Here is a 24,461-nt window from a genome sequence, read left to right as displayed (position 1 = left end):
TTTTAAATTTAGTGAGTAACAGCAGTTTGAGCATAAATGACATCTGCCAAGTTGCAACACTCAAAGTTCACAGAAAAAGAAGATATTTTCTTAAACATATAATTTTTTTAAGACTACATGAACAGCTTGTTGGGACTTAAACAAAATAACTGACATCATGAATACAAAAATGTACACTGCCCGCTCCCCCTGAATATGGATTTGCAATGGACGGGGCATCTCATCACACACTTAGCGGTAGACCAATCACAAAAGACTTGCTCAGCTTGAACAGTCAAGAGCATTTCGGAAGGAGGGACTTCATTTAATTTCCTGAAAAACAGCTAGTTTGGACATCCGAGGTTTCAGAAGGACATCAACGCTATGACTCTTTCTCTGTCTTTGTGTAAAATGAATCTGAAATGGTAACAGTAAATCATTAATTTTTTTATTACATACAAATATAAATAGCCGAATGTACATTAGAGTGTTTAGATGGCAAACAATGCCTAAATTTAAAGTGGTACAGGTTTGTGGCTTAAATTAAAATGGCTAGCTCTCTCGGCGTCACATTCCTGAGACAAACGTACAATAATACAACATTAATATCATCCGTCATCACCAGTTTCCATTTTACAATAATAACCACTGTGGAAGAAAACAAGCACATGATGGCTTTTATAGAGGAATACTGAATGGGTGTTCAGCAAAGTCAAGTCTTTTTTGGCCTGGTAGGAAAAAATACAGAACTACCTGATTGTGTTGTACAAAACAATATTACTGAGCTAGTTGGATTACATAACTGTAATTGCGTATGACCGTCATTGGTTTACAACGTTTTTTTAACAAACATTTAATTAAATTAAGGACCATTAATTTAACAAAAATTCAAGTTAACCACCTAACTCTGCAATTTGTTTGGTGTAACATCTTTAAATAGAGATACTGAAGAACAACAACACTACACAGGCATAGCTGTGAAATATAATTACTGTAGATAGCTGAAGGCCTGCCTTTTACAACTGTGCAGAACAACACAGATGGAATATGGCACCGTTTTATAAATAGACCTTGAAAGAACAAACATCACACCTACTGTATATCTGTTCTGAGATTAGAACAGCAAGTACTTTAAGAAGAAAACGGAGCAGTCAAAAGTCACGGCTGCAAAATAAGTTGATCAGATTGGAGCGTTCCAATAATAAAGACCTAAAACAACCAGCAAAGATATTTAAAAATGCCATTATATAAAAATTAGAGAACAATACATATAACCAGGACTAAACCAAATAACACAAAAATCTCAATTGATACATCTTTTGTACAAAAACAGTTTGGAGGGTTTTGAATAATGCACAATCATGCTTACTCTCCGTTTGGAGTATTCGGAGAGCATGTAAATGTTGTATGTGTGTATTGTGTATATACCCACTGCATTCTCTACTTTCTATCACAACACATTTTAAATACAATCTCCCGGCATGTATAATCTCCTTTTATACATAAACAAAACTTGAAGAGTCCATCTTCAAAATAAACCATTCAGAATAGGAGCATTATTATGTGCCTTTAAATAAACTATATCTCCTCCTTTCTCCCATTCATAAGGAGCTGACAACCGTTTTGTCCACATACATGTGATGCAGTGCTTCGCTTTAATATATCTGAGTCCAGTTTCAGTCATGTATCCCAACACAAGAGTGCACCTGATACATAGTATCATTTTAGATTTCGGTTGGTTCTGTCCTCCCAGACACTAGATGGTGCTGCGTGGCGCAACTAGCTCAGCTTCTGGAGCAGTTTGTCCTCTTGTAGTTGAAAAGGAACGCTGACGGACATCTCGGCGATGAAGCGCTCGCACGCCTGCCGGCTCACCTGCCTGCAGAAGCGTAGGTCAATGCGACAGATGCTCCCGCAGCGTTTGAAGTAGCTCAGTGACTGATCTGTGACCCTGTTACACACTGTAGAGAGAAAAGAAAATTAACTGTTTAACACAATTAGACTAGAGAATCCCCTTTTCTTTTATTAAATGGATGTTCACCCAAAAAACCCATTTTATTTACCCTCATAGCATTTCAAACCTTTATTTCTTACGATTACGCAAAACACACAAGACATTTAGCAGAATTTTGGTAACTAAACAACATTAGACCCTGTTGTCTTCCATTCCATGAACACAAACTAGAAAAAATACACTTGGACAGGTGAACTACCCTTTTAAAGTTCGCCGTTCTGATGAACACAGAGAAATATATTTGGAAGAATGTTTGTAACCAAACAGTTCTTAGACCCCATTGACTACCACAGTAGGAAAAATTGCTTTATTAATTTTGTTGTTCTGTTGAACACAAAATATTATATTTTGAAGAACGTAGGACAGCCAACAGTTCTGGGTCACAACGCTGTCATTTTCCTATAATGGTAGTCAATGGGGTCCAAGAACTGTTCGGTTACAAACATTCTTCCAAATATCTATCACTGTTTTCAACCAAATAAAGAAACGTATACAGGTTTGGAACGACTTGAGGGAGGGTGAGGGATGACAGAATCTTTATTTTTGGATGAACTGTTAAACCTTAAAACTCAAACTTAAAAAAACGTTTCAGTAACAGACCTTCTTTTAATTTACATATATATATATATATATATATATATATATATATATATATATATATATATATATATATATATATATATATATATATATATATATATATATATATAATGGTTTAATAAAACACAATTCTGTAACAAGTTGAATTTTTTTTTTTAAGTTTTAGAAATTAATCTCATTTCAATTTGAGTTCCATTGTTATAATTTTGTTCAAAATACCTTTTACATTTTTTGTGTGTATTGGTAATACGTGGTAATGACATATTAGGTCATGAAATTGTTGAAATGATTGTTGTTTTCTTAGAAAAAGACGACTGCATTACTTAATTCAAACAATCTTTTGTGATTTTGTTTCTAATCATTTCAAATCTTTTAATTTCAAGGGTTTTGCTTAAATGTCTTACTTTTGTAGACAAAAATATAACAGTGCCAACATACCAATTTCATTAGAATGCAAAAAAAAAACAATATTTTTGATCAAATGGATGACCAAAAAACCCTAAATAGAAGGGAACTCCTTCAACACTCTTTAAAGAGCTTGCCAGGGTGAGACCTTGAGAAGCTAAATGATCAAATGCAGAGCGAATTATTTTGAAACTTTTAGTCAAAAGGCAGCCGCTTTGAAGATGCTAAAATATAACAGTTTTGATGTATTTTAGTCACAACATAATTCCCACAGGTACACTTGTACTACTCTACATATTTAGTTAATCTAAAAGGTGGAAAAAAGTGTTTCCAAACTTGTTACGGTACAAATACAGTGTAATTACCAGAGAGGTTGACATCGGTTAGGGAGTCTCTAGTGGTGGTCCCTGCGGCCGTCAGCAGGTTGACTGACTGATCATTTATATGATTGCAGTAACTCAAATCTAGTCGTGACAGCAGAGGCATGTTTTTTATGACGAGCCGCAGAGAGTTGTCGGTGATGTCCAAACCAGCCAGACGCAGGTCAGTGACATTCCGTAGTTTGCTGCGTGTGTCCATTTGACCTGTTACAAATGATAGACAATATGATAATGGGATATGTAATGATAATGTATGAATCAATGAATTTGCTTGTGTGCATTTCATAACTGTTTATTACCTGGTCTGTTGTCTGTGGGAGGAGACAGTAGGTCTCTCGTCTGGGGGTCTTTGAGACCCTCAACCCACTGCAGATCTAAAGTACGCAGCAGAGGACAACTGGAAGTGCAGAGAGCCGAAACGGCCACCCACGAACAGCCAGACAAGAGGAGTACCCTCAGACCTGCGTCCAAACACATGCACAGGGGTTTAAAGTCATCTGATGATGTGGATCTGAGCGAATGTGCAAATAAACACCGACCTGGTAGTCGGTTGATAAGCCAACTTAATTGCTTTTTGGAAATGTTGGTCCAGCTCAGGTCAAGAGTCATGGGCTGTCTGCGAATGATTCCACTCAGCATGAGAGGTGTGATGGACTTGCAACGCTTCAGATCGATACGGGTCCATAACTTTTTGTCGCAGCACCTAAAACACCCAAATAAATTATTTTCGGGGGTGTCAAATTACAAAACAACTAATATGCATGGACTGGGATATTGCGATAATAACAGTCCGAAAAAATCCCAACTAGTAGCCTTTGTTAGCCTTCTCCCAAAAGTCCATGAGAACCTAGGTTGTTTCATTTATCATCTGATGGTTAAAAATGTTGCTCACGACCACATTAAAGACACTTTTACGAAGATTACATCAACACAAACTGCACGTGGCCATGCAGTCTGTGCAACATTTTGTCACAGGAATGCACAATTCAAGGGCTGATGGTGACATTTGGGACAGGACCCAAAATACCAGATAAAATGATAATCATTAATAATCCAAGTCTGCTAAACAATTCTCACCAGCGGTTCCAGGTCCGGCACACGCGCATGCACACACAAAGCTCACGATGGCTCAAGTGACTGAAGATAGCCAACCAGGCTTCTCGAGGAGCTACATGATTACGCCCGTCGGCCAGTGGCAGCCTGTCGGGCGGAGGGCAAATGGGAGGTGGACGGATCACGTGCCGTTCCATCTGCACACACTTTGGAGGGGAACGAGCGGGAAGGGGCCTGACTGCAGGTGAACTGCGGTTCAAGCCCAACGGGGTGATCTGAGGTGGATAAAACTGCCGCAGCTCCCAAGACGTTCCGTTCATCTCTCTGGCTCGCAGGTGCGGCCTCTCCCCTCCAATGTCTCCGCCTCCTCCCCGTTCCACTCTTTCGCCTCCTCCGCTCCCTGTGGTTCCGTTCCGTAAGCCTCTCTTCGGTTCTTCGTTCTCACTGTCCTCCGGTTCGCTCTTAAGGGGCTGTTGGTTCTCATTGGCAAGCGAGTGTTCGGTGCGGCGGATCTCCATGTTGAGCTGCTTGCTGAGCTCAGCGCTGAGCTGTCTGTTTGGAGGCTTTCGACGGTGCCGTTTCACCCTGGCTCGTTGGGGCTTTTCCTGAGTTTCGCTGCCTTCACTGCTGGGTCCTGCCCTTGGGGAACTGCACCTCGACGCGTCGCTCTCGAGCGATAAGGACTGGTTCTTTAAAGCTGGGCTGCTGTCTCTACCCGGTTTGCTATCTTCCTCCTCTTCTTCGTCGTCTTCCTCCTTGTCTTCATCTTGGTCTTCCACTTTTCTTATGTTGCTGTAGTCCCTCTGGGATCTGAAAGGTGGATCTCTATCTTCCCGCCTCTCGGCATCTTGCTCCTCCTCTTTCCTAGCCGTGCTGTAGTCTTTCTTGAATGAACGGCGAGGCGGTTCTCGCTTATCTAGCCTTTCGTCCTCTTCATCAGAGTTATCGTCGTCTTCTTCGGTTTTCATATGGGAGAGTTTGGGAATCAAAGGCTCTTCGGGCCTCCAGGGTTTCTTAGGCTGTAAAATGTTAGCAGTATTTCAGTTAATTCATAATACACTTTTGCACATCTTATTGAAAATATATCTCCATCCAGTTCTACTTGGATTTAGATGCAAACCCATGGCCTTGGTGTTGCTTGCACCACGTTCTACCATTTAAACTACAGAAAAAGGTTTACATTGTGTTCATTGATGTTACCTTCTTTTTAGTACTAGCCTCTTCTTCCTCTTCATCATCGTCAAATAACTTCCTCTTCTTCCTCAAGAAGTTGGGAACTTCAGATCGCGGTCTTGGCAGACCACTAGGACTCAAGAGAGGGGGCAGACGTGAGGGCAGGTCCTCATTCTTCAGTCTGGGGGTTTCCTCTCGCTCAGTTTTTTTCTTCACAGACGCTGCTGCTGAAGAGGTCTGGTCTCCATCCTCTCTTCCATCACGTCCTGCTTTCTGCTCCCTCAGCAGGGAACCCGGCAGGTTGGATGCGTACTTGAAGCCTGGGCCCCGTTTTTGCTTGCAGGCCAAAGGGTGGTGAAAATGCAAAAGACGACTTTATATCTTTTGATTGACATTAGTTATGACAAAAGATTAAATTGGTACAAAATATTACCAGTAACACATTACAATGCTGTTGTATTTGTTAACATTAGTCAATGCATTAGCTAACAAGAACTAACAATGAGCAAAATACATTTCTGCATTTATACATTTTTGTTAATGTTATTTAATGTAAATACAATCATTTAACTATTATGATGCTTTAACTTTTGGTTTTGTAAATGCATTTGTAAATGGTAATATTGTGAATCGTATGCATAAATGAACATTAACAACATATATGTGACTCTGGACCACAAAACCAGGTCTAAGTAGCACAGGAAAATTTTTAGTTATAGCCAAAAATACATTGTATGGATATTAATAAAAGATCATATTCCATGATGATATTTTGTAAATTTCCTTCCGTAACCATTTTAAAACTCTGTTTGTGAGTAATATGTTGTTCTTCAACATATTTCATTTGGATAGATTTGAAGTCGGTTTTCCAGATTCCAGATATTCAAATAGTTGTATCTCAGCCAAATATCGTCCTATCCTAACAAGCCCTAAATCAACGGAAAGCGTATTTACTCAGCTTTCCGACTATGGTAAAATCTTAATTTCGAAAAATTTACCCATAAGAGTAGGTTTGTTGTCCAGGGTCACATTTTAACTAATATTTTTGGGATATGACACCCAAAAATTCAAATTATTTCATAATTTACTCATCCTTATGTCATTCCAAACTTGTATGACTTTCTTCTGCAGAACACAAAATATATTTTGAAGAATGTTGGTAATCAAACAACATTGGTCCCTATTGACCTCCATTGTATAGACACAAAACCACTAAGACATTTCCCAAAATAATTCCTTTTGTGTTCACAGAAGAAAGATTAATATGTTTTAAACTACATGAGGGTGAATAAATAATGACATTTTTAAAAACTACCATTTTAATACTGCTACACTTTCTACCAGCCTGTTAGAAACACTCCTGCAATGCATCTTTGTTACCCTAACTTCTATTAAACCTCTCCAAATCTGTTCCCCAGATACTCACTTTTCCAGTTTTCCCTGCGTAGTTGCATTTAGGACATTCCCAGCAGTTAGGAAGCTCATCATTCACCACTCCAGCTGCATCTTTCACCTATATTGACAAAATATCATCTTATAACAAAGGCGAAAGAACAAGAGAGTGTTTTCATGTTAACAGACTCCCTGTAAGAAATGTGACTACAACTGCACACTATAATTAAAGAGATATTGAATGGAGTTAAATATAGCACACTAACACACCCAAGCTCATTCTATTCTGTACTTCTAGGAAACTAAAAATGGGAAACGGTAACTCTATTGTGCATTTACATCATTGTGTTTTTAGGTCAGGGTTTGTGAACAAAGGTCAAGATAAAATTAAGTTGGTGTGACCTTGAGGCAGTTGGGATGGACAATCTCGTTGCAGATGGAGCACTCCATGAGCATGGCATTAAACTTCTCATCTTCATCGTCTAACGTGTCTTCTTTACCAGCCTCGCCGCACACTACACATACTGCTGTATGCGGTAACACAGGCTGTGGAAAGAATATACAAATGATAACATCTTTATTTCACACACAGATGTAAGCTTTTCCAAACATTTAATAACTGTGTGTGTTTTTGGCCAAAAATATATTTTTTACACAATATATTCTTTACTGTTCCAACTCTGTGATCAGTTCATGAATCTTGTCTGTGTATGTGTTGCTAGTTTTCTTACAGCTATACACTGTCGCATAATGCAAGACTGTTTCATGCGGCCGGGTCCTCCAAACTTCTTCATGTCCTTACAGAAGTGACACTCTCCACATTCCGTCCGGACACACGCCTCACACTTTCGGCATCGAGTACGCCGGCGGCGGGCTCCAGAGGAGGTCCGGTTGGATGGCAGCTTGACCGCTGTTGCGGTGGATGAAGAGCTGGATGCTGCCGGAGTCGTCGCTGTTGATGCAGTCATTTTGGATTTTGGCCGGTTGGGTAGCCGTTGCTAATGAAAGCATAAGACAGAAAAGGTGGAATGATCAATATTAGTGTATTAGATTATAGCCATGTGGACTTTATATGTTTTGTTGCATTCAAAACAGTACAACACTACCCAGCTTGAATATTAAACTGAAGCAAAAAAATGTCTCACCAGGTGTAGTATTTGTAAGTCAGTTTGGGGAAAAAAAGTGTCTGCTGAATACCTAAATGTAAATGTAATACAGCTATCATGTTGCCATATTGGACCCATGACATACCAAAACAATTTGCTGTGTAGATTTTCACCCCAAATTCCAGATTTATGGCACAGCAGTTGTTGCACACAAGGGATAAGGATAATTCATCCAAAACTACAAATTTGATCTACTCTCTTTTGGATAAAAATAGCAGGGACGTACACGTATTGAGTTGTAGGGTAAGTCCATTTACCTAAATACCATTTGCTTGTATAAGAGATGATAAGACACATTACAAGTCGTCTGTTTTTCACCTGATCTGAAATGTGTTGCCAAGTGCGAAGTTATAATTACCTCATTTTGTGCACTATCCAGCCCTCCACGAATCAAAGCTCTTACCGGCCCCTCTTATATTGTATGTTTACCCACCAGCAGTCATAAGAACTCCTGTAGGATTCTATTGTGATGCATTCAATACGCATTCATCTTGTGAAATTTATGCTTAGACCCATTATTTTTTTACTCTTAAGATTTGTTTAGCATCAATCTTGCAATGCTGATGCAGCTGAGCTATAACCTGTTTAGGGACTGACATCAGCCAGCTCTGATATCTAGACGCTTGCACTTGGTCTCTAATGCAATAAGCAGCGCAATAGTGGATTCCAGCAAACAGCCTCATAACATCTCTCCTTGTTATCTTGCCTCCCAGATAATGAATACAGTACAACGCATGCACAAAACTGCAGTGCAGTACTGGAAGTCGGTCCTTCTGCAAGTGTAACCATGGCAACACAGCAGTTCCTGCTGACTGGTGGAGAAAAGGAAACTGAAATTGTCCTCTTCAAGGTTTAATTGGTTCAGAATGGGGTAGTGGTTGATGGCTTCAACATCAGTTTTTTTACGACAACTGTATTTAGTTGGAGATCTTTCCATCAATTCATTAAACATGAACATTGTACACAGTCATTACAGTGTTTTACATCATTATACTCATTACAGTGTTTTAATTATGTAACAATGGTTGTATGGCTCTTCAAAGATCTGGCAGAAGATCAACGATGTCATTCAGCTTCATGGGATGGTTTAGATCCAGCACCTAATTCATCACAGTCGACCTCAGAAACAAACACTGGTGTACATTACTTCAAATCCCACTCTCCTTCATGTGACATCATTTCCCAACAAAACAACTATAATGCAGTTATTCCTCTGGTACCTAATGTCATCAAAACATATACTGCAGGAACTGCAGAGAAACACAGACCGCAGACTATATGAATGCACAGAGCATATTATAATTTTTATGCTTTGGATTGATACATCACAGCTGTGACCTCAACTCTCCTTGTTTAGGTTAGGAAGCCATTACGATATATGCATTTCAAAACAAGAGAATGCTGCCTCTCTGCCAACATCCTTCAGCTGTCATATGGCCACCTACTTCTTCACCTCTAAAGAACGATGGTTTGGTCAAGGTGCAAGGTGTGCCTTATGAATAAGGAAGGAACAGGCAATGATGCAGATGGAAATGATCAAAGCTCATAGGACCCTGCTTGTTGGGATTGAACCAGCCCTAAACTTTGACCACAACCCTGCATCACGGGTGATGGATTGCAAGAGTACCAGGAAGTCTCAGGGATCATTCATCAACACAATGAGAGGGAACGTGGGGGTGGTTCAGTCCTACAGATACCTGGGAGTCCAAGAAAATAGCTGATTACACAAACAGCACAGCTGTGCTGCGCAAAAGAAATCATGACGAAATGATTTTCTGAGGACACATCTGTTAAGAGTTCTAGCAATCCAGCATGAAGGTCATGAAAGACCTCAATATTTTACATTCTTCAACATACTACAATAACTACTAGCTACCCAAGACCCTTTAAGATGCATTTAGGATTCATATCACTTTTTAAGACTTATTTAGATAGCGTGCCACCCTTCAACAATGACAATAAAGTTCTATTCGATTTCATTTCATTCACCTTTTTACTGGGATTAGGTCTAGGAAAAGGTTTGGTTTCCAGACCAATTCTTCCGCAATTAAGTGTACCCTCTGTTATCCTCCTTTGTGATGAACACAAGCAACAATACATTCCTGTTGTACATAAATAATCTTGTGTAGACGCCAGCCAAAGCATAATTACAATTTGATTTTACGTATAAGTGTGTGTTTACTCATGGGCATCAGCAAGCGCGTCTGCCTAATTCCTGGCACCTTTATATGGCCCTGTCATATGTCATGAGTAACTTTGTATTAGCACCTAATGTACTATTGCTCTTTTATGACATATCGCTTATTGCGCCCCGAACTCTTTCTAAGTCGCTTTGGATAAAAGCGTCTGCTAAATGACAAAATGTCATGAGATTCAGAAGTCAGGGGGAGTTGATGTCAAAGGACCCAATGTGTGCTTGAATCATAAGGCCACAATTTATTAATGTAGCAGAAGAGTAAAGCTACCGCCTCTGCAAAATGAAGTGCACAACAGAGATGAGCCAACAAGTCAATGACAACATGTTGAACTTTAGGTGCTCTGTGTGGGAAACGTGTAGACTCCATATGATGCCATTCTGTGTTATGAGCAAATCAAAACACTGGACAATTCGTGCAGCCGGTTTAAGTCTTTGAAACATATATCACAAGAGACTGAAGAATTTTTGTAAATGTACCTTTTTGATTTATAGATAAGTGACTTACCTACCAATGCTGAACTTTATCAGTGGGACCCCTTAAGAGCAGCTGGGCCCCCCCACTTTGCTTTCCCCTCCCCCAGTTTTCAACAGTATTGGATCTGCTTTTGTGAAAAACCCAGCTATACATGACCACATACTAATATTAGGACATTGTTATATGCATACATTCTTTGTGTTTTGGTGAGGGTGTGTGGCTCTTATTTGATTGTGACTTCTACTTTGTATGTGTGTGCCCACCATGTGTTTCATGTCTTGGTGCCTTTTCTAACAATATAAATCCATCAGATTCAAAGCAGTCTGACATGAAAATATGCACATAAACAAAATACATACTATACTTATAACACGAAGCTGATCTTTCCTAACCATCTCTATTATGGTTAAAGCTAAATCTAAAAATCCTTGTTGATCATTAAAGTTAACCCAAACATAGACTAAAGTTGTATTTCCTATAGAGTTGAAGTTTTAAGTAGCAGTGCATCATGGGAAGAGAACTTGAGGGCAACACATGTTTAGTCATGCCGCTTCGAGGAAACTTTAATCCTATACAATTCGCACTCAAAACAGAGTTAGAACCTCTTGCACCAAAAAGTCAAAACCATCAAGAACTATTTAAGTAGCTACAGCTCAAGAACTGCAAAACAGGGAGACAAATGAGTAAAGAAAGGCACTAAAAACAGGGATGGGTGCACAAAGGTAAACCTGATCTAAATATGAGACAATCCTATTTTCCTTGAACTAACACAAAGCCATTCTGAAGTAGTGATACATGTCTCAAAGACCGCAAGCAATGCAGACAAACAATAAAACAGAAGCTCACTATAGCAGGCAAAGAAATATTTTCTTTCCAGCGGATTTCCCGTTCTTACCAACCCAACCGTAACCCAAAACATGAGAATAATAAAAGAACTTGATGTGATCAGATGAAAGGACCTGGTGGAGAAGGCACGTGCCGACATTTTCCAGGCTGGTTTGAGAGTCATGCTGGTACGAGGAAGGGAACCTGAGAAGGCAGCTAATTGTTTGTGTGAGCGTGTATGTGTTGAGATAGAGAGAGAGCGTCCTGACCTGTTCGGCTGTGTCCGAGTCGTAATCCTCTTCGTCTGCGCTCAGTGACATGGCCATGGCTGTTTGATCTCATAGCCAGCCAGACAAACAAAACATACACACGGCTATCCCCCCAGAATACAGTCGCCCTCGATTCCTCTTCTTCCAACCTTCCCCAATGTCTTGCTTTACTCCCCCTTTCTTTTCCTGTCTGGAACGCAGCTGAACAGGCACACACCAGCCTGCTATCTCATGCATATGCACCAGAAAAAGAAGATGGGGGAGAGGGGGGATTTAGCTCAACCAATCAGAGACCACCTGGCATCCAATTACAGGCTTGCCTACAAAGAGCACACATTGTGCTGGGTCTGGGTGGGAGATGGAGGGGGAAGGGTAGTATAGCTGCACACAAAGGACTGAGCAGCTTTTAGCATGTGAGAGCAAGGTCTTGCTCTGTGACTGATTTAGAGGGTCTGATTTTGTCTTCCTTAAATACAGGAAGTCATCGGTTTATCTGGGATCGATTGTTCAAGCCTGCTTTGTTGTTTTCTGCAGTGCATGCAGGTTTCGACAACAGTGTTTGTAGGATGAGGAGGGGTGCTGATTTTAATGACAATGGTTGAATGTCTTCTGGGGTATCCTCATTTTATTGGGGTTGATGATTTGTTGGAAATACAATGAACTCAATGTTCTCATTGTTCAAATTTAAATAGACTAAATCAACTAAATAATGGTCAACTCTTAATTTCTGTAAACGAACATTGACACATTTGGAAGACGCTTTGGTCCAAAGTGACTTTACAGTGCATTCAGGCTATACATTTTACAGTATGTATGTTCCCACGACTTTCTGCACTCAACACCCTAACCACTGAGCCTCAGACACATCAACTTCACAGAGGCCTTACTGATATATGTTATGCAGTGTATTGTCAGTATTTCAAACATTGACATCATAGCATCGGGTTGAATTTGTTCCTTAATATCATTCCATATCAATAAATATAGAATTTTGAAGTAATTTTATACATACATACCAATTTTAGGGGAGGTGAAGTTTTTATAAGAACTAGGGTTAACTATGGCTAGGTTTATATATTATTCCTTAAAATGTTTGGAAAAAATGATTTACAATTTAGAAGAGATTTTTGTTTCAAGGATTGTTCTAAACATTTCAAGAATAAGGTGATATTTTAAAAAGATAATAAGCCCTAATGAATTTGGATGTGATTCCCATTTGTTTCCAAGGGTATGACTTTGAAATACACATTTTGAAATAACTCTTGTCCATCACCAGATAAAACCAAAGAATTGTCAACTGAGAGAAGATTGTTGAGCTGAGCTGATAAGGGAATGATTATGTAAACAACAGTAGCAAACCAACTTGCAACGAAAAAAATGGAAGAATCAATGAAAAGGTCTGCTTCTTCATACAGGAAAGAAGATGATAAGAGAGGCAAAAAAAGAGTTTCAAACTATAACATTTAGGCCTAGTCCACACGTACACTGGAGTTTTTCCTTCTTCCTTTAAAAAACATCGGTTCCACACCAAAACACGAAAACGCGCTACAACAGGTGCCAATAACGCAAACCATATAGCCATGTCGGCCAATCAGAAGCCTGGAACCTTACATCAAACGTAGGAGATATTGCCGCGCATTGCAACGTCATATGTCTGGTTTCAACGTCTACACAACAACACTTTCAGTGACTGGGTACTGCTTTTGCGTGTGGATGAACGGCCAAACAGCATATAAAAAGCTGGTATTTTGGGGGACAGTGCCTTTAGTTTAGGGGTGCCTGTTCCTGTTCCTGGTTTGCCAGTGTCCCGCAGATTTTAGTTCCAACCCTTATCAAACAATGTAATAATTTCAAGTACCCCTGAAGATTAGATGCTTCAGGTGGGTTTGATAAGGGTTAAATCTTAACTTAATAGACAGAGGCCCACCACAGCAGGATCTGACACCACTCATTTTGGTTGAATCTTGAATCCACCATTACATTCCACCTCCATGATGAGAAGCTTACATTCCGTATGAACTGCATGTAAGGAAAAGCACATTGCTGACATAATGAATTAAATACCAGGACATTTTAGCCCCAAATGTGGTTTGATTGGACCCCTCAGCAAAATAGAGATCCAAAACATGCATTAAAATACACAAAAATGACGTCATTAGCACACATTTTCATACCGTTTGTTTGTACAGAAAATACATTTACATTGGTATTAACCCATGAACCCATCCATGCAGTGGCGGATCTAGGGTTTTTTAAAGACAGGGGCCACAGTGGGGCCACAGTTTACAGAGGGGGCCAGCTATAATTTACAATAATTTTTCATTATTTAGTTACTGCTGGCACAAGCATATTTCTGTAATGACACACTGGATATGCAGGTTTACTGATGATAAACTAAGATGAGTACAGACCAATATGTAAGCAGACAACACAACCGTCAAAGGAATAGTTCACCCAAAAATTTAAATTGTATCATCATTTACTCACCCTCTTGTCATTTCAAACCTGTATGACTTTTCCTTTCACAACAGGCCAGTCTTTATAATTCACAGGAGAAAACATCTCTGGAGTAATAAGTGTTTATTATCCACATGAGAAAACACTCGTGGAGTAACAGAATGTCTAATATAACAGAAAATATACAGGAGTAACAGGTAAGTTTTATAATACACAGAAGAAAACAATCCCTGGAGAAACAGGAAGTTGTTATAATATACAGGAGTAACAGGTAAGTTTTATAATACACAGAAGAAAACAATCCCTGGAGAAACAGGAAGTTGTTATAATATACAGGAGTAACAGGTAAGTTTTATAATACACAGAAGAAAACAATCCCTGGAGAAACAGGAAGTTGTTATAATATACAGGAGTAACAGGTAAGTTTTATAACACACAGAAGAAAACAATCCCTGGAGAAACAGATAAGTCCTATATTAAAAAAGAACAATCCTTCGGTTTTTGTGACTGACGCTGAAACGTTTGAGAAATTCATTCATATCAAGTGACTTTGCCCTCCTGGATTCAATGCTCAATACTCCAAGGTGATTCAAGCGGTCATCCCCCATTGTTGTTCTCAGGTGGTTTTTAATTAAGCTAAGAGCTGAAAAGCTTCGTTCACATGAGGCACTGCTGACTGGTATTACAACAGCAATCTTGCCAAGCCTAAAAAGCTCATGAAACACCTCCTTAAATGGTTCTAAAAAATTTACTAATTCAAGGAGAGTTGTCAGCCTCTTCATGCCACTACTTTCTTTCCTCTCCAACACCCTCTTGATTTGATGCAACTCATGTGCTAAATCCTCAACATTTGAATCAAAAATCTTAGCAAAACCCAACAGATCTTCATTTAAAAAGGTGCTGCTTTGTGGATGAAGGGATTGGATTCCTTTCATTATTTTACAATTTGGTTTAGAGAAACGTCTTTTGAGTTCACCCATCATTGAGTCAAGCACTGGATAAAACACATGTTTCTGAAAGCTTTCCTTATCATGATGATCGATTCTACGCTCACCAGTTGGTGTAGTGACTAAGTATCCACTTAGCCTTTTGTTGCTCACTGACTGCCTTTTTTCAGGCTTTTCCATAGTGACATCACAATTCACAGCAATTTTCTCAATCTCTGCCCATACTAAATTAAAAAAAGCATCAGTCCTATAATGCTGCAAAGTGTCAAGTAATGCATCCACAAGACTCACCGCTGCTGCTAGGTCCAATGAGGGGGACTGCAGCATGTCAGACAAGAACTTGGACTGGCCCAGTACTTTACTAAAAGTTACCAGAAGCCCAATGAAATTTAAGTCAATTTGGCCTAGTAAACCATGAGCATCAACTGCTCGATCCCCATTACGCTCCAGTCCAATCTCCTGAAGCAAACGAACTACTGCAGGGAGTCTATCTAACAGGTTGTGACATGCTGCATACCTGCAAGCCCACCTAGTATCACTTAGTCTTGGAATTTCACGAGAATGGCCACCATACATTTCTCTCTGAATTTCAAGCCATTTAGTGTGTACATACGATCCAGACATGAAGCTGTGAAGTTTTTGTAGGAGAGAAAAAAAACAATCTGCATCAGACACTGATCTTACACTATCCACAATTACAAGGTTTAGACAGTGTGCATTACAATGCACATAAAATGCATATTTTGCCACATCTTGGATTCTTGTGCACACGCCTGAGTGCTTGCCACTCATTACAGCAGCACCATCATAGCCCTGACCAACCAGGTTGGTACGATATTCTAGTCCATGTCTTTCAAGGCAATTAATTATCAAGGTGGTGAGACCTGCAGCATCTAAGCTGTCAGCCCTTCTAAAGTCAAGAAAGCTTTCATGTATCTTTCCATTGTAGTAATACCTGATAACCAGTGATACTTGCTCCTTCTTTTGAAGGTCTCTGGTTTCATCGGCAATTATGCTGAAAACCTCACTTTCTCTAACTTCTTTTACTATATCAGCTTGGACCATTTCTGCCAGGCTTTCAATTATTTCATTTTGTATACCTTTGCTTGTGTACTTGGCATTGCTATAAGCATTCATGCGCTTCTCTATTAGGGGATCATGTTTAGCAATCTGCTCTAAAATGGCTAAAAAGTTACCCTTGTTGTTTGAGTCAACAGACTCTCTGTGACCTCTTTGGGCAATATTTTGGGTGGCAGTCAAGAGAAGTACCTCTGCAATTGTTTTAATGTATTCCCGATTCTCATTAATTTTCTTTTCCCTCTCTTTATTTATTGAATTTACAATGCATGTATTTGTTTGCATAACCATTTGATGCTGTTTCCATGCAAACATTGCACTTCTGTGATGGTCTGATTTAGAGTGACCTTTAAAGCCACCTTCCTTGCACAAGGCTTTTTTCCAGTTAGAAAAGCCTGTTTCTGACATGAAAATGGATGATGGGGCACTTGGAAGGGAGTAATGCCTGCAGGCATAGCAAAAAACAGAGTCTTTACTAATAGAGTATTCTATCCATGAGTTGTCCAAATACCATGAAGCATTGAAGGCTCTATTTCTAGTCCCATGCAGTGTCTTGGGGAAGACCCTGAGTTGAGGCTGCACAGGACCCTCTGCTCTGGACCGGGAAATGTCTGTAGATGAGCAAATACATTTTTTTACAACTCCCACCTAAAGATAAGTGCCCTTCAATTACATCATATAACAAATATATAGAGACTTAATGAAAATGCAGATACTCTTGGACTCTGTAAGCCAATGTACACAAAGTAGGAAAGGAGACAATGCAAGATCATTGGAGATCACAAGGAACAGGTAAGTGAGATATATATATGCACAAACAATGAGAGCATGACTACTCTCTGTGCTGTAAATCTTCATATTCTATTAGATGCGCACTTTAAGTGTGCTGCGAGTCTTCCGCAAATATAAATTACTAGTGTTAGCAACGGGAGATTGTGAGAAAGCGACACATCCTGTGTTTGGCACGAGTTTTAGATGTATATGGCCACTTAAAAATACATATCTTCCTCATGCATTTCTTCATTTTTTTAGTCTATCACATTCTTAATTATGGAATAAAACAAAGGCATACCATCAGGTCCCAGATGAGTCAAATCATTATTTGGCTGGACAGAATCATCTGTTCTGCACTCAGAAATGTCTGGAACAAATAAGAAAAAAAAGTATTATGATGGCTGCCTAATACACTTTCATAATACACTTGTCATCAAGTTAGGCTAACAGTAACTGTCTAATGATTGGTTTACATCTATGCTTATATTTAGTACAACTGCAATTTGAAAACACAGCAGCATACCATCATGTCCTACTGGGAGCAAAGAACTGTTTGTTGACTCCCCATAACTGACATCCTGGCTGTCTTCATCCTCACCTGAACCTTCATCATTCAAGTTTGAAGCTGAAACACAACACAAAGTTATAAAGTACACGCACACAAATTGCAATATGGAAAAAAATTACATGAAACTGTGTGTGCCAAGCACGTGGCACAAATGCTGGCATACTTTTCTAGATCTTATCTATTATTGTATTGAATTGAATACGGAATTCACATATTAACCTAAACTTATTTTCACCTGTTGACGTAATCTTGATGTGCCTTTATTTGCTAACCTGATGGAAATGGTTGGGAGCTGCATTGCTCCTTGCAGAGAGCTGCTTGTGTCTCCCTCTCCCTCCCTTTCTCACTCATGTCACTCTCAGCGGCACACATGGGCTTCTTTTTATTGAGAAACCATAAAATGTCTTTTGCATCTTCTTTCCTCTTCATGATTTCTACTTCTGCCAAACATTGTGGTTAACAAAATTGCTCATTTTAAACACTTGCTTCCCTGATTACCAACAATGTGTTACGTATTCAAAGTTGCACTTGTATCAACGTTTTATACAGTTTGCAAAAAATATCTGGATATTTGGTATGACCAAATACGAAAGAGTTTTAAATGTACGCTATGATCTGTCCCTGGCCTGAATTGTTTTACCTTTCTATTTTTAAACCATAAGTTACCCGTCAAACTTTGGGTCCTATAATCCGGGTTGACTAATATGGGAATCCTATATTTATATATGGGGGCTTAACAAATCAAAAACATAAGGTAAACTAGCTAACCGTTAACGTTAATAAACGCTAACAAATCCGTCAATTGGGCCGAGCTTTTTACACTGACCATCGGGCGCTCGAGACCTGAGCTGACTAACTTTCTAACGTTAGATATTAGAGTTAAGTGACAGCAACCATAATTTGTTTTTTTTACTTGAAAGTTTTGAAAATGTACTTACCGTTAGGGACGACGACTGTGTGAAAACAGGCGCTAATGAGCTGTGGACCGTTATGACGATGCAGGTTGATTTTCAAACTACGCACGTACGCAGCCAATAGTGTGCTTTGATCAAAATCAGCGATGATTGACATGACAGGGGCACTTCAGGGGCCAATCAGATTTCAACTGGGGCCAGGGCCCCTCTGGCCCCACCCCTAGATCCGCCAGTGCATCCATGGTTAGGCCTGTGGTCGGTATGGTATTAAAGCACATACCACAGTGATTGTTACTAAACTAAATCTGTGTTTCTATGTCCGATGCGTTAAAAGATAGATAAAACGGATTCAGTCTTTTACCGTACAAACACATAAAAGCATCCCATAATAATAGTGGCCTTGAATTGAGTGGATGATTGTCATCCGGTACACTTAAAACTTTTCACCTTTTAAAACCACAGAAGAAGTAGTATAACGTTAAAAAGACATTAACACATATGAAAGTGTCGAGGAGTTTCTCGAGAAAATAAACTGTCAACGTGAATTAATCTTTCAAATGTGTAAATACCTGTGGCGATGTTATACATACACTTCTTGTAATATTATTATAAACATCGATGAAATAAGAAAACACAATAAACTGGCTGTTCAAATCGTTCCCGGGTGAAAGTGGTTTACGACTACAACTCCCGTAAAACGCTAGCTCTGCGGTGCATCGCAGCGGTGCATTGTGGGTAGTCTGACTTGTAGTCTTACGTTACAGAGCAGGGTTACCGTAGGTAGTTAGTCATGCTTCAGTTTGAGCTCGTCACAACGGCTTGAAGGGATCTGGCGAACGCACACAGGGTAATAAGATACAATAAACGTCCTTAGGTATTTTACAAAGAATTGAACCGCATCCGAGACGAGCGCGATGAGTTTGAACGAGCATTCGCGTCAAGCTCTGTCATGGAGAAAACTTTACTTGAGTCGAGCCAAACTCAAAGCGACCAGCCGAACCTCTGCGCTGCTCTCCGGCTTCGCTATGGTAAGTTTACAGCATGCAACATTGTGTTAAAACGAGCAAGTTGTGTTGCTCGGAAGCGTGGCGAGGTTTCGAAGTTATATTCGCACTTGTAATAACATGACGCATGACATGTCAATAACTTTGATGTGCAAACGACACCTGCCACGGACAAGCCCGACCCTTCTGTCATCCAGCGCTGTGTTTACAAACCCTGTAAATGGAGGGACAACGAGACTACGCATTACGGATTTTTTTTAAACCCACTCACCGATTTCAAGACTGGAAGTACAGGAGTGTGTCTGGAGATATGCAGAAATGTAAACACAAGATATTTTTGTGAATCCTCGGTGGTGTTCAATGCAAGTCAATGGGGGCCAACTTTGTTTGGCTAACAACGTTTTTCTAAATATCTTTTTTGTGTGTGTGTGTTTAGCTAAAGATTAAAAATGACACGAGAGTCAATAAATGTACGAAGGATCTTTGCCTTTATTTAAAAAATGTTTTACATTATAGGCATAAAGTATCTTAAGCCTCTTGCAGTTTACCACGGTGTTAAAAGGTTTCACCAACCCTGCTTACTATATTTGACCAAAACATCTTAAACAAAATGGTGTAAAGCAGAAAGCAGATATTAAATGTTTTATTTGAGCTTTAACTGCGCTTATCACAGTGAAAGTTTGTAAGGGTATCCTCACTATGCCATGTTTCCGTTCACTAGAAGATCTCATGGTGTAGAAACCATCATTTCAACAGGAAACATGCTTCCTTTAACGGTGTTATGCAAGACAAAATGTTGACACGAATTCCAAAGGTAGTCTTAAACCTAAAATAATTCTGAATAAAGATTAAGATAACGATTGAATTTGCATATAATTGCTGACTTTTTTGTGGTTTATACAGAGTAAAACTCAACCGTAAAACCTCCGCGCTTATGTAACCAGCACTAAAAGACCATTACAACATCCTTGCAAACTAAACTCACTCTACAAAATCAGCATTTATTGTTTTTTTGTAGTTGCATACTATCTTAACATTGTACGTGGCAGTACTATGATATTATTTAGAATAAAGAGTGTGTTTCCCAAAAAATTTACCTTGACGTTACTTGTTTAGTTTTTGGTTCAATATAGCGTTATAGGATTCAGTAAATCTGTCTTAGAAAATGTGCAGCCGTTGATCTGTAGATAAATTAAGAAATGAAGGGTTGCTGCAGTACTTTACATCACAGGAAATATATATGGGAGGAGGAAACTGCGTTACATAAACCTCATAAAATGCTTCTGAAGCCCCTCTGTTCTCTCTGTTTGGTGTTCATTGTGATTTTATTTTGTCAGTTTCATCACTGGAGGTCAGTGAGTTGTGCTCTTAAGAACTGTTGATGTGTTTTTAGGTAGCAATGGTGGAAGTCCAGTTGGAGGAAGATCACGTGTATCCTCCCGGTTTACTGATCGCTTTCAGTGCTTGCACAACAGTGCTGGTTGCCGTCCATCTCTTTGCTCTGATGATCAGCACTTGCATCCTGCCGAACCTGGAAGCTGTGAGCAACATCCATAACCTGAACTCCATCAAAGAATCGCCACACGAGCGGATGCACTTCCACATCGAGCTGGCCTGGGCTTTCTCCACTGTAATAGGTACCCTTCTCTTTCTCGCAGAGGTGGTCCTTCTCTGCTGGGTGAAGTTCCTCCCTCTGAAGAATAAAAAGCCAGTCCCTAATGAGAAGAACGTTACGGCTGAACCTCCAGGTACAAGCCCAGGGGAAGCCGCAGCGATCGCCTCTACCTTCATCATGGTGCCCTTCGCTCTGGTGTTTATCGTTTTCGCGGTGCATTTCTACCGTTCTCTGGTGAGTCACAAAACGGACCAGCAGTTCAAGGAGCTGGAAGCTCTGTCCAACATCACACGGCTGCAGAACCAGCTGGATCATAGGGGAGACACATCCAACATGCAGACCTCTTCAGCACATTTTGTTGCATAGTGAAAGCACTTTAGATGAGCCAGATCATATTTCTCTAACATAAGGAATGGCATCATCAGTGAATGGACACTATGTGGTACGAATCAGATTTTATTTTATGAAAGTGTCAATATAGACGGTTTCAGTGGAAACAACATAAACAAATCTAATGTGGCCCAAACTTAACTTCCGGTAAACCACCGTAAAGAAGCAATAACTGTTGAGTAGTTTTAATTTAATTTAATACAATGAATAGATAATACAATAAAAGAATTATGTTATAACCAAACACAGACCGGAAGTTAACATCGGGTCAAGTGTGTACACCCGATGAAGCCGTCTATAGGTGTTAACAACGTGATACTGCTGGGTTTTATGTGTTTCCCAGTACACCAAGTGTAATTCTATTGTGATTCGTTTTTAAGTTTGTTTTTATTTATCTGCACCAATGTTATTCTTATATTTTCATATGTGCAACCCCAAATGATAGGGAAAAATATGGCTCTATCTATTTGGTTATGAAGTAAAAGGTCAAAAAAGTCTTCAAAGGGTCTGTTTGCAAATGTTTAATAGTGCCATTCCATAGTGGACTATGGAAGTGAAGAGTAACTGAAAAAATATCTGTTTTTTTAATTTTGTGATTCAGCCAAATATTTATCTAATATCATCATTTCAGTCATTTATGTGTTCAGGACATATAAAACACACTTTTCATGTTGCTGCTCTTTAAGCCCAAAGAATTTGCTACTGGATTAAGACCAAAACAATGCTTTTAAATAGCGTTATTTTGATTTTGACAAAATATTTGTTAGCATGTTTTGAGTGTGTAAATACAAAACGTTTATTGCGGAGATATTTTATCTTATAGGTTTTTTGATAGATAAGAATTAACACTGGTATAATTTGTAGGGATGTAACGATTCACTGTGATTTGGTTTTTAGTGCAAACTTGGTGATTGTTGATATGCTGATATATCCAAATAACAAGACTTTTTATTTTTGTTAGGAAATATCAGCTTGTTTATATTAAAAATACTTTTGTTGTCAATTTTCATTTGATTTGGCTTTTTTTTTAATTGCAATTAAATTTTGTTATTTGACATGAAAGCTATTTTTATTTTACAGAGAAATGTGCAGAATATGAGAAATAATAAAAGAGCCCTTGTACATTCCTAAATTGTTCATTTCAAAGTCATTTAGTAAAAAAATGCATTGTGAGATCAGTATCGTGAATATCTAAATATGAGCTGTGAATCGCTACATCCCTAGTAATAATTGTTTACATGCATTGTCTTTTATTTAGAATAAAACATTGTATAGGTTTTAGCAAACTTACTTTAAAGGTATAATATAATAAAGAAGAGGAGACTATTTTAGACTATTTGATTGATACAGTGGTCTAATAAAAAATGTTAACGCATGATTATACAACAAAATCACACACCAATTTCATTTTTTTAATTCATAAAAATATAGATATTGGATATTAGAAGAACATAATCTGTGAGAACTGTAGGATTTTCAAATTGAATCTGTGGTGACATTTTATGTGGAACCAATGTGTTTGCATGTTTGATGAATAACTCTTGTGTGCATGTATCTTATTTTTTGCTATTACAGCAGTTACTTTATATTATTTGTATTATATAGAGTTTTGCAGAATTCATTAATATTCATATTTTGTGCGCTAGACTAGATTAAAATCTTTGGTCCACAATTTCTCTAACTGGAAAGATTTGACTGGTATGCTTAGTATTTTTAGTTCATGTGTTATTTCTTTGGTAGTTTGCTTTTGTGCAGGTCTTTCCCAATCTAAATAGCAGTCACAAAAATGTTTTGTGCATTGGCAAAAGTTTTGTTTTTTAAGCTGTATGTGTATAAACTGCTAATCTCATGTATTTTAAACGTCCTGTTTAATGGAGAGTAAATAAGGCTTTATTTTTGTATTAACACCATGGGCTGGGAAGCCAACTTCATTACTGATTGTCTCTGGCAATACTTGTGTTGCTGGTTATGGAACATGTTAATGCCATTTTTAGCAGTCTCCAAGACATTCTCATCAATGTTTTTATTGTCAAGTGCCTCAAGAATGAGAGATAAATTAAAACACACAAAGTGTGTCTTACCGTGTCAGATTTTGAAAACAGTAGGTGTTTTATTCAATGTTATTATTATAAATGGACATTATTACAGTTTTTAACAGAACACATTTAGCAAGCACAGGGTCCTGTTGGAATCATTTAGAGGCGATTTCGTATCCCTGAACACATTTGAGGTACTGTTATATAATCCAAATTAGATATCAACCCAGATACAGAATCTTTTTAAGAGAAAACAAGACTGAGGGGAAAAGAATTATTTAAATTGTCAATGTAGTATTTTGTGTAAACAAGTCGGTTTTTCTAAATATGTTACCACTAGGGGTCAGTGAATTTGGGCCTATAAATGTCAAAACGCAGGTGGTGAGGTTGAATGGAGTCGTGCGCCCCCTTGCGGAGGGCAGATTTTCTTTACAGTTAATAGTCACCCAACAGCAATATGAAAGACTGAGAGCATGAGAATAAACTCATTTTTTACTCTTTCCAATACATGTACAAATATTAGTTTTGTGTTGTTTAAAACTAAATATGAACTTGCTTATTTGCTATGTTTCAGATCTTTTTTGTTTTTACCTGTTTTCTCTAGTTATTTTTCGGCAAATAAATTAAATTTGAGAGGAATGTTGTTTCATTTGATCAAAACACATTCTTATCTTATCAGAAAATAAGAAAATACTTTTGAAATGGTTTCTATGTTTTTCCTGCGGCTATATAGGCTATGCAACACTTTCCA

At 38.7% G+C, this 24,461-nt stretch overlaps 3 protein-coding genes across 4 annotated transcripts; 1 reads left to right on the top strand and 2 right to left on the bottom strand.

Annotated features, from left to right (window-relative positions):
• Window positions 1–406: 406 nt before the first annotated feature.
• On the bottom strand, window positions 407–12,179 carry kdm2ba (lysine (K)-specific demethylase 2Ba). 2 transcript variants are annotated; one of them, XM_079466745.1, is made up of 10 exons: window positions 11,929–12,179; window positions 7,728–7,994; window positions 7,399–7,542; window positions 7,031–7,117; window positions 5,632–5,940; window positions 4,456–5,450; window positions 3,918–4,081; window positions 3,678–3,839; window positions 3,364–3,582; window positions 407–1,940 (listed from the first exon to the last, which is right to left on the bottom strand). In XM_079466745.1, the coding sequence occupies exons 1-10, from the start codon at window positions 11,983–11,985 to the stop codon at window positions 1,759–1,761; spliced, it is 2,586 nt and encodes an 861-aa protein (XP_079322871.1). In that variant the 5' UTR covers window positions 11,986–12,179; the 3' UTR covers window positions 407–1,758. The 2 variants fall into 2 exon arrangements, with proteins under 2 accessions (XP_079322871.1, XP_079322870.1); XM_079466744.1 differs by having other exon boundaries at window positions 5,632–5,949; window positions 11,929–12,107.
• Window positions 12,180–14,494: 2,315 nt separating this feature from the next.
• On the bottom strand, window positions 14,495–18,822 carry LOC306900803 (zinc finger MYM-type protein 1-like; the record flags this gene model as incomplete). The annotated part of the gene is made up of 4 exons (XM_079468116.1): window positions 14,495–17,020; window positions 17,482–17,550; window positions 17,707–17,808; window positions 18,690–18,822. 4 exons carry the CDS (start codon window positions 18,820–18,822, stop codon window positions 14,862–14,864), a joined length of 2,463 nt encoding a protein of 820 aa, XP_079324242.1. The 3' UTR covers window positions 14,495–14,861.
• A 556-nt stretch (window positions 18,823–19,378) lies between these two features.
• Window positions 19,379–24,347, top strand: orai1a (ORAI calcium release-activated calcium modulator 1a). Its single transcript, XM_079467275.1, has 2 exons — window positions 19,379–19,693; window positions 21,063–24,347. The coding sequence occupies exons 1-2, from the start codon at window positions 19,580–19,582 to the stop codon at window positions 21,648–21,650; spliced, it is 702 nt and encodes a 233-aa protein (XP_079323401.1). The 5' UTR covers window positions 19,379–19,579; the 3' UTR covers window positions 21,651–24,347.
• Window positions 24,348–24,461: the final 114 nt, after the last annotated feature.

The sequence above is a fragment of the Barbatula barbatula genome, assembly GCF_947034865.1.
Source record: "Barbatula barbatula genome assembly, chromosome: 11".
In the NCBI taxonomy this organism is placed as follows: domain Eukaryota; kingdom Metazoa; phylum Chordata; class Actinopteri; order Cypriniformes; family Nemacheilidae; genus Barbatula; species Barbatula barbatula.
This window is presented reverse-complemented; position numbering and strand designations above follow the sequence as displayed.

Bases quoted from the DNA above. Each gene is read 5' to 3' on its own strand.
- orai1a (XM_079467275.1), top strand. From the start codon at position 19,580: ATGAGTTTGAACGAGCATTCGCGTCAAGCTCTGTCATGGAGAAAACTT. The intron at 19,694-21,062 runs GTAAGTTTACAG...ATGTGTTTTTAG, and splicing joins TGCTCTCCGGCTTCGCTATG to GTAGCAATGGTGGAAGTCCA.
- kdm2ba (XM_079466744.1), bottom strand. From the start codon at position 11,985: ATGGCCATGTCACTGAGCGCAGACGAAGAGGATTACGACTCGGACACA. The intron at 7,118-7,398 runs GTCACACCAACT...TTGTCAATATAG, and splicing joins TCCATCCCAACTGCCTCAAG to GTGAAAGATGCAGCTGGAGT. The intron at 4,082-4,455 runs GTGAGAATTGTT...TGGGTGTTTTAG, and splicing joins TGCCGGACCTGGAACCGCTG to GTGCTGCGACAAAAAGTTAT.